Consider the following 10,000-nt stretch of genomic DNA (forward strand, 5'->3'; position numbering starts at 1 on the left):
TCAAAACAAATGTGCTTCTTTCATTTTCAAGTTTAGCTGGTTCTTTTAACCTGTAAACTGTGGCATACATTCCATAACATTTATATAGACGAGTGCAACATACACTCAAAATGGCATGACTGGAGGTGGGGGGAGGAATCCACGCTGCTTTGGTGGGAACAGACAACTGTTAACTTGAAACAGATCATATTATCAGTAATATGGCCCTTGAGCTTTTTCAGCCACTCTCACATCTTATCCCTCTACTTCAACTCATGCCATATCATTTTATAAAGTCCTTCTCAGCAGCAGCTGAGCAGTTTGCATTGCTGACTGTAAAGCTTCCAGTCCATTTGTGCCAGGCTTTGAATCCTGCTACAGGTAGCTGGGATCAATCAACTCACGTACCCATTCAGCTTTGTGGGCTGTCGTGGAATAACATCTATGGGAGGTAACTGTGGTAACCTGGATGATACGTGACCCTGTATCCAGGGATAATGAGTAAATGACCCATCACAGGCTCAAAAGCCGTATAGTAACAGAGATGAGCACCATGGATAAGTACAGTACCTTGATGTGCCTGCCTAAGCTTTACCGTATCTTTACCCCTGAAACTGGATCTTAAAACACTCACACTTGCTAGGTAACTGTAGATGCTGTACTGACCGACAACTTAGCAAACCCAAATTTTAAAATATGCTTTTCATATTATTTAAACATCAGAACTGAACAGCACAATGACTAAGGTATGGGAGATATTGACTTTAATCAACATACCCATTCTTGAACATGTTCCCTTACATATTAGGAATAAAACTGTTTTTCTATGACCTTAGAAAACCAGTTTTTAAAAAAATATATACATATATCAGGCGCATGGCTACACTCCCCAGTGCCGCAGTTTATTTGTTAAATATCAGGGAAGAATGGTACCTTAACATCTACTGTGTCCTTTACATGATACAAAAATATTCTTATTTCGTGACAAAATGTGACACACAACTAGACACCGTACTCTAATTTCTACTGAGAGATTAGGTGGGTAGTGAACTGGACATAATGTGTAGATAACAATGTATAAATTGTACCCCTTCAATCTGATATAAAAATATTCCTTTTATTCTTGCTAATACCTGACAATGTTGCTTAGGTGAGGAGAGACTCTTCATACTGGAGAAAGTAAACACTGCCTTCATTTGATCTCCCACAAAACTGAATAAAATCATCTGGATGTAGCAAGAATAAATAAAATACATTACTGGATGGAAGAGGTTAAAGCAATCTTATGCTAATTTATCATCACAACGTAAAACAAGAACTGTTGTACAATCATGCAATTACTTAAGGATAATGGTACATTATTACTGCACACACTTTAACCCAATGAGGCTGGGGATGTCTTTCTCATTTCATTATTGTCCTCTCCTTATGATTTTATTCCACTTAGGATAGCTTTTTTGAACTATAAGGTTAGGCAATGTGTTGGGTTACATAATACCTTAAGAAACCCATCATTTTGAGAGCTTTCCTAAGTTGAATAAAATTATCTATCAGAAGGGCCAACTACATTGGACATCGCCAGGTTCAACGGGTTACACAACTCAATGGTTAATTTAACAAGTGCTTATGTTATCACAGGTTGAGACTTCAAAAGCAAAGGGACCAATAAGCCCTCATTATGTTAGGGATGAATTCCAAAATATCACAACTTTTTCCTGACAACTGGTACACGAAACCCCATTATCCGAATGACTGACATCCAAATCTTGTCCAAATAACCATTTTTTTGTACCACTGTTTGTTATACACGAAAGTATTCTCAGTCTTCCAAATCCCCAATAGGGAAAAATACCCCTCCGTAAGAGTTTTTCAACTTATACAAATCAGTTGATATAAAGCAATGCCCAGCCACCCTCCTGACAATCAAATTTTGCTTAACATCAGATCACTCACCCTGATGTCACCTGCTAAACAACTCACAACATAGTTTCGTATGTGTATATTGTACTCTGACCGTGACGTGTTGTGTTACGTCTGCTGTAAGTGTTTGTGTTGTGTTAGTTTTCTTGCAGGTACAGTATTGTACTTTCACTTTACATTAAGTTAATCAGCTGACAATCAAAGTTTAGGGGGCTTGTTTGAGTAATGCCATTGACACCTTGATCACGTCCACATTGCCCTCTACACAACTTCTTACATTGCTTTGTATATTTGTACTAAATGTGAAGTGTATTAATTCTGTTGTAAGTGTTTAATGAGTCCTGCATTATTTCTCTTGCAGGTACAGTATTGTACTTTCACTTTTCACTAAATTAATTAGCTAACAATCAAAGTTTAGGAGGCTTATTTGTTTAATGCCACTGCCACACTGTACATGGTAGAGCCTTCTGCTACACAACCCACAACATGGCTTCATATGTTTGTACTCAGACCATGAGTCGTATAGCTATTTCCCCATGTTGCAAGGACTGTGCTGCTGTAAGTGTTTACTGAGAATTAGCGAGACTTCTGTTGCATGTACTGTACTGTTGTGTATAACTGGATATGTATGGAAGAGGGGGTGGGGGAAGGTTGACTGTCACATGCGTAACCATTGAGGGCCACTTGACATTAGCCCACAGAACCCACATTACAACATTATTTGAAAAATCAATACTTGAAAGACCTTTTCCAAACACAACATTTTCAGATGAAGGGAGATTCCTGTACTAAAAAAAAAAAAAAAATCCTTACACTATCCTATTTCATCCCTCTGACACAAGTTATGTACTGATTTGTGAAAAATATGTCAGCATTCTCCTCCCTTGCAGGATCTCTATAAGGACGCAGGCTCCTATATGGATTCAGTTGACTGGGCAGGAGGACTTCTACTTCACTTGCTTGGCATAGCACCTCCAAATCTTTCCTTGCCTCTGTGCTATTATAAGAAGTGAAAATCACTGGAGTGTCCCTGTTCTCTGCCATCTTGGGAAGTGATTTTGGCCATGTGTCCTTCTTCTCTCCCTCAAACTCGTGAAATCCACAATTAAATGCCACAATAGCATCTGGCTTTGTATAGTACGATGTACTAACATAATCGTGGTACAGCATCTTACACATCTCGTATACAATTATCCTTCCTTTCTTCTGGCAGTCCTCGCAACGCATCATGCCACTGTCATCAAGACAATGGTTATCAGGGAGAGATTCTTCTAACTCGGTCTCTGAGAACACTTCTGGTCCAATAAACACGGCATGCAATTTCTTAAGTGCAGGTAGTGTATGCACCAAATACTCCCATCGAATTATTCCCAACATCTCCTTTGTACTTTCTGCTCCCACTATATGAACAGTGAGCTCTGATACTTGACTAATTTCCTGCTTACAGGATCCAACTGAAATATTCTGAAGAACATACAGGAGGGAAAGAGGATATGTGAGCCTCTCAGACATCAAGGTAATGAGCATATTTTTCTCAAACAAGTGACTAGTTGACAAGAATCCTAACATAGATTCTAACTTCTCCTTTATTGTTGCTGGCAAAGGTTTATATTCAGCATCAACAACTATTGGAAAAGGTATGGAGTTCATACCTGATCTATATTCTAACAAGTCACAACACATACAAAGAGAATAACTATAACACCACTCTGCATGTCTCTTTGCATCCTTTTCTCTATGTGCTTCAGAACAGTAGAAAACAGAATGGCACTTTGAACAGTCAGTGATTTTTGTGGGTTCAGCTTCTCCACAAATTTCACATACCCTTGCAAACAGGAATATTTCATTCTCAAAAGGCTCCAAGCTCCTGCCGAGCTTTACACTAGCACGCATCCGAAGCATGTTTTGAAAGTCATGCCAACCTTTCCTGTCGTGAATCCTCTCCCTGGCTGATGTAAATATGTTCTTTCCATCTTGTAAAGCATGAGTCTGGCAGAGCGGTCTGTTGTTAAAGACAAAAAACATTAACAGGGAAGACCTGATGGCAGTTATGTGGACCAAACTAATCTACTGTGATGCTAAATACAGTACAAAAAGTTATACCATAGTTATATCTATTTTGAGTTCATCAGGTGTGGTTTATGTGGTATACTGGGTGAGAGGAGATGGAAGAGGATGTGACTCCAGGCTCAACTGGGAGTGGTGGACTGCAGGCTAAGGCTGTCCTGCAGTCCACCATCCTCTTTTGAGGGGATAGGAAGGGAGCTGAAGGATGTGTGCCACCACATGAACGTGTCTCATGCCAGCACCAAGGAGATGACGATAAAGCTGCATAAAGGGGTATATATATATATATATATATATATATGCTCTATAAGCAAAATCATGTTCATAAAATTTCATATAAATAGCTTTTCAGGCAAATGTAAGAGCTGTTCTATTAAACGATTTTCATCCTTCTAGCAACAAAGGCACAATTTAGTATGGTAGCCTATTCTGGTCACCATAACACAATTTTACTCGGTATCATCTGCAACAAAAATTCTCCTGCCTCCTGCCTGGGAGAGATTTGGTTGTGATGGGGCTGATGATGCCTATGCCTAATCCCTTCAGTTTGAAAAATCTCTCTGTCTATAGTCAGATATCTTACTATCAGGAGTGGCTATGAATAAATTGCCTCCATGTTCCCCTGTCCTCTGCCATCAGGCTGCTTTTCCTCCAAGTCATACTCCTCTCATAAGATGAATAAAACTGTAAACTAAAATAAAGCAGGAAATAACATCAACTGACTGAAAGGGTTAAGAACTCACTTGTGTGTTTGCCAGTCCTTCTTTTGACACTGCCTGGAACAGTACAGGACAAGCTGGCACTGGGTACAACGTTTCAGCTGACATGACTCTGTGGGGTTCTTTCCACAATACACACAAATGCCTGGGTGGTAGTGCCGAACCTTCTCTGGTGCTGACTCTGGTGCTGACTCTTCACCATCCATGACTGCACTGCTCTTGGCTCAGACTTGATTTTTGGTCACTTAAATGTATCAGCAGTATCCTATCTTGGAATCTGAAATAACAACATGAGATGCAAACAACAATAGTAGGAGATACACTACTCTCCATGCCTGCACTCCTCTTAGCTTGAATATGATCACTGGTTTGTTCTGTGTATCATAATATTTTGTCTAGGATTCTGAAACAACATATTAAAAGATACACTATTATTCATGACTGCACTACCCTTATCACTGACTTCATCAATAGTCTGATATATGCATCACAATACTCTACTTTGGACTCTGAAGTGACTAATTCAGAAGATACTACAGTAATGCATGTGCACTAAGTTATACTGGGTGATAACCAGGATAACAAGTATAAGTGAAGGAAATCTATGGAGAAGAATTGAATGGTATGTGAATAGCTATGTGACTGGAATACTTTGAGAATTTTCCCAATCTTTTTGGCTGACTTTGTTTCTGAATCCTATCTCCCTCCCTCTTTATACGTGGGAATAATGATTATATTCAGCAACTCTAATAGTAATCTCTTAGTGTCTACTGAACATCTGCCTTACTCAAGCCAAGGCACGTGCTGATTAACTGGCAAACATGTAACAGCTATATCCTTTTTTTCACTGTTGTATGTCAATCAGATAAGAAATTTAATTATTTGGCTAACTGGCTAAAAGTTAATTAACCTGCCCAGCCCTGCTGGTAACCATATAACCAACGAATGGTTTGTCATTATCATCCCAACCTTAATTTATACCTTGAAAATAAATGAGGCAGGATTGAAAAACAGAGAGAAAACATGAAAGTAGAACCATCAAACAGCAATGCTAGTGATGCCTTCAAATTCCAGTTCTATTTCACAAGCACAACTACTGTATCTGCATATTTTTTTTACACATGCACTTCATGTACATCTTAAATGCAGCCAAACTGATAATGGCCAAAGAAAATATCTGTAAACTTATTAGACCTTATGTAATTCTGTAAATGTATCTTTCATCTCACCAATCTTATAACTAAGTACAGCAGGAATATGGAATCCTGAATTATAAGCACATTCCTGCTCCGTTAAATTTTATTAGAACATTTAGATATAATCTGGTACAAAACCATTGCTACTAAATCACCAATACAGTAAAATGAATGCTGACGAAGCCCACAATTTGTGACAGAGTATCAAGACCCTTCATAGCACTGCCCATCTTTCTTCCCTGACCTACTCTGATATCCACTTCCTTTGTACATTTACCTATCTATTAGTGTATCCATGCATTACATTATTTCCTTACTTAAGTATCCTTCCATTTACCAGCACATCACATGGAGTTGCTGTCTCCCTTAAACACATCAATTTATTTCCACCTACAGTTACTTTCATCCCATGCTGCTCACCACCATTCACAAACTCATGAGCCAGTCCTGTGTCAATATCATCAGTAACCTATATCATTTTCACATATTTGGTAACAATCTCAAGATATTTTTAACCTTGTATAGAACAAAGATCCTTCTATTTCATTACAAAAACATGTAATCCATACATCTAATACCCTTAATTCTGACTTCAATACTTTTTCAAATCTTCCTATACTGACTAAATATTTCTGAGGATCACTGTCCCAATGAGTATCAATTATAATTTCAAATTCCTTCTTATCACAGCTTAGGCCTTCAATGTTCCATGGATCCTTCCACTGCAATCTTAATATCTTGGAACAGTTATCGTTCACAATGTGCCAGCTAAAATCCTGCACTTTAGAGGGGTAAAGTTGCTCTATTATATTGTGGTTAATTATGTTTGACTGCAGTGGCTTGTACTGAACTTTTAAAACTGTATGAAGTACAGCAGTAAATGGCACACTTTTTAATTCTTTCTTCTTATCGGAGAGTAAGACAGTTGTATCTTGGTATATACGAAACAACCACGTAGCATTATCACAGCACTCAAGAGTCTCAATCTTCCTCTCATAAAGCTCCCTCAACATACGTTCCTGATCACTTTTCAGTAAGTGACCCAGTCCTCCAATGTGAGATGGGTATTCTGGGTGATAAACTGTATTAACTGCATCTTCATTCACCCAAGGAATGTATGTAACTCCAAACCCTCTCAAGCTGCACATTGCTTTATAAACCAGGGCAACAGATGGACTTATTCCATAAGGCCATATTTCCACAAGTGCTGATCCTGGTGGCAGAAATACACCAAGGACGAGTGCTGCCCCATGCACTCCAACCAATAGGCAGGCTGTTGAAAGCTCGCTGATTATGTAACTGATGCTGTGCTCTTCCAGGGACAAAACCTTGATACTATAATCTTGCTTGGTATGTTTCCAAAAGTAATTTCTTATCATCATTGCAAGCTCATTTTCATTTAAGATTTTTCTATTACTTTTTCTGGATATCATGACAACTGTCTTCACAGTAACTGTTGGTTGCTGCAATGACAGCCTGTCCTTCATGAAATCTGTGAATTCCCTCAACAGATGACCAGAGAATGAACTTTGTATTTGTGGTCCTTGGGGTTTTCCATATCCATACTGATACCAAACACTTAACTTATTAACACCAAAGTAAGCACTCTCAAAGCAGTACCATGAGTGACTATCAGTTACTTCAAGATCAGACAAAAGTGCAATTTTTCCTGACAGTGTTTGGTATAGATGCCAATACAAATTTCTCTCATTTTCATCAGTAAAAACAAGCCTAACTGTATTAATACAACTGTCTACCACACCACAGAGTTCTCTCAATGTGAAATAAATAGGAATTAAATCATCATGAAACACATGCTGGAGATTATCAGGCTTGAAACGAGCAACAAACAAACTATCTCCATTAATCACTATACTAGAATAGGATGATGCATACATGTAACATGGTAAAACAGTAACACGGAATGGGAAAGCATTATGGTCCAACACGGATGAGAGGAACAGATTGGCTTGTAAGCTTTTAATATCACTGATGCCATATATAACAGACTTTAAACCAAGGACAAAAATAAACTCCTTCATCAGATGGCTATAATGAAGATTTCTGAAGTGGCATCGAAGTCCCGATTCTGGTGATGAAAGGCACCATACAGACGATGCAAACTTTTCTGATGCCACTTCACTAATCACTGACTTCAGTGATGTCTTTGGTATATTTCTTTCTTTAGAATTACCATTTATATAACACAAATGCTGTGAATCAGACTGCGTAGCTTTCCAAAATTCTAAAATATATTTGTTATGTGCCTTAACAGAGGATAAATACTGGTAATTTTTAACCCCTACATATCCATGTGTCACTTGGGACATAAAATGCACTAGACTCCATATTGCGATGATTGTGCTGATCCCATTCTTGTGTCTGACTATAAGTGAGGCATCCCTGCAACAAGAGGATAACCTTCCATCAGTCCTCAATTAAAGTCTAGGATACACAGGCAAAATCCTTCTTCAACCTGCTTTTCATTTTATTTGTGCCACAACCAGATCATTCTATAGTCCAGACATCACATTTACACTGCAAGATATCTAGAACACAACTCATGACTAACAGAACCCTAGAAAAAGTGATTACATCTTACAAAGAATGAGATGTCCAATAGAAAAACCCACAAAATCCGGCCTAAATAAAAGTACAGCATAAACCCAGTTATATCAGTGTCACTACAAGAAGGCATCCCTCTCTAACACTGTCCCTTAGAGTAAACCAATAATTCTGTACAGTATGGCAATCAGTATGCTGGTACAGTGCAGTAGGTACAAAGCATCATCATCAACATCTTGTTTCCCACCTCATGATGGGGTGTGATAACATAATGCATGTTCTCAAAACTACAATCTAGGATAGCAGGTTATAGAAAAAGTAGGGAAGGTATTGATACAATTCCCTTGTCCTACGTCACTGTACGGTACCGGTATACAACTCTTTACAGATTCCGTAATAAATCTGAGCAGAGATCAATTGCACTTTCATGATTGGGAAAATTATTCATACCAGCTAGATACAATGATATTTCAAGCACCAGAAAAACATTAAAAAAAAAAAAAAACATAAAAGAAACATTTTTTAACAGGTTCTTGGCAGAAAAGGGAAAAAAAAAAAAGGGGGGGAAGACATTTTATACTGCTTGATAAATTCATTCAAATCAGATTTTTTAAACATACCAAATCACTCTCATTTGCTACGTAAAAAAATACATTTGATAACAATGAATCCAGATAAACTTCCTTCAACACTTGAGATACCACGAAAAAAGTGATATGACAAGAATGATACAATTCATACCAAAATACAATTAAGGGAAAACAAGGAAAAAAGAAAATTATTACTACATCACTACTTACTGGATAAAATATCCAGACAAAAAATATTAGCCTATCTACCCATCTATCCACTGCCAGATACCATAATCTCGTAAGGGGTGGCAACAAACAAATCGCCTCCATGTCGCCCTGTCTTCTGCCATTTCACTGCCCTGCTCCCAGCTCACACCTCCTCTCTCATATACCTCTCCATGCCATCCCTCCATCTCATCCCTGGCCTCCCTCTCCCTCACTCCACCTCACTCACATACACTCTCCTCACCAGTCTCTCACTCTCCATCCTCTCCACATAGCCAAACCACCTCAATGTGTTTCTCCTAATGTTTCCTATTACATTCACATCCACATCCAATAATATTATACTGCCATCAAACAAATTACTTAATGAGAATGATAAAAAGTACATACCAAAGTGACATTACGAAATTCACTTGGGAAATATGACTCCAGTGCCGGATGCTGTGGGTCTGAGAGCGGAATACCTTCGTTTTTCACAATGCCTGAAATACAAGAGGTTCTCATTAAAAGGTCTTCCCACTAAAGGTACAATAGTTTCATTATTTACCTCTTAATCACGACCAACATTCTCCTTTCGGAGCATAGTTGATCCCATTTCTTCTAGCATGTTTTGTAGTTAGAGCGCATCCTTTCCTTATAGATACATATGGTTTATTACATTGCTTTAAAGTCTGTAATATGCATTTTTATGTTAACCCCAGTGAAAAACCATTAGCACATCACACTTACAGTACAGTAGTTGTTTCACTTAAATTAA

At 38.2% G+C, this 10,000-nt stretch overlaps 2 protein-coding genes across 2 annotated transcripts in view; both read right to left on the minus strand.

Annotated features, from left to right (window-relative positions):
- Window positions 1-2,718: 2,718 nt before the first annotated feature.
- Window positions 2,719-4,891, minus strand: LOC145416467 (putative protein MSS51 homolog, mitochondrial). Its single transcript, XM_080285423.1, has 3 exons — window positions 4,710-4,891; window positions 3,191-3,901; window positions 2,719-3,133 (listed from the first exon to the last, which is right to left on the minus strand). The coding sequence occupies exons 1-3, from the start codon at window positions 4,889-4,891 to the stop codon at window positions 2,719-2,721; spliced, it is 1,308 nt and encodes a 435-aa protein (XP_080141549.1).
- Window positions 4,892-5,979: 1,088 nt separating this feature from the next.
- The window catches only part of LOC145416468 (protein O-linked-mannose beta-1,4-N-acetylglucosaminyltransferase 2-like), a 7,419-nt gene continuing 3,398 nt past the window's right edge, over window positions 5,980-10,000 (minus strand). The window contains exons 2-3 of the mRNA XM_080285424.1: window positions 9,634-9,725; window positions 5,980-8,046 (exon numbers count right to left, since the gene is read on the minus strand). Coding sequence (XP_080141550.1) covers window positions 6,382-8,046; window positions 9,634-9,725 — 1,757 coding nt within the window. The 3' untranslated portion in view covers window positions 5,980-6,381. The remainder of the gene's footprint in view (window positions 8,047-9,633; window positions 9,726-10,000) is intronic.

This window comes from Coenobita brevimanus, chromosome 106 (genome assembly GCF_032717465.1).
Source record: "Coenobita brevimanus isolate Jiangsu-jjx chromosome 106, ASM3271746v2, whole genome shotgun sequence".
NCBI classification, from domain to species: Eukaryota; Metazoa; Arthropoda; class Malacostraca; order Decapoda; family Coenobitidae; genus Coenobita; species Coenobita brevimanus.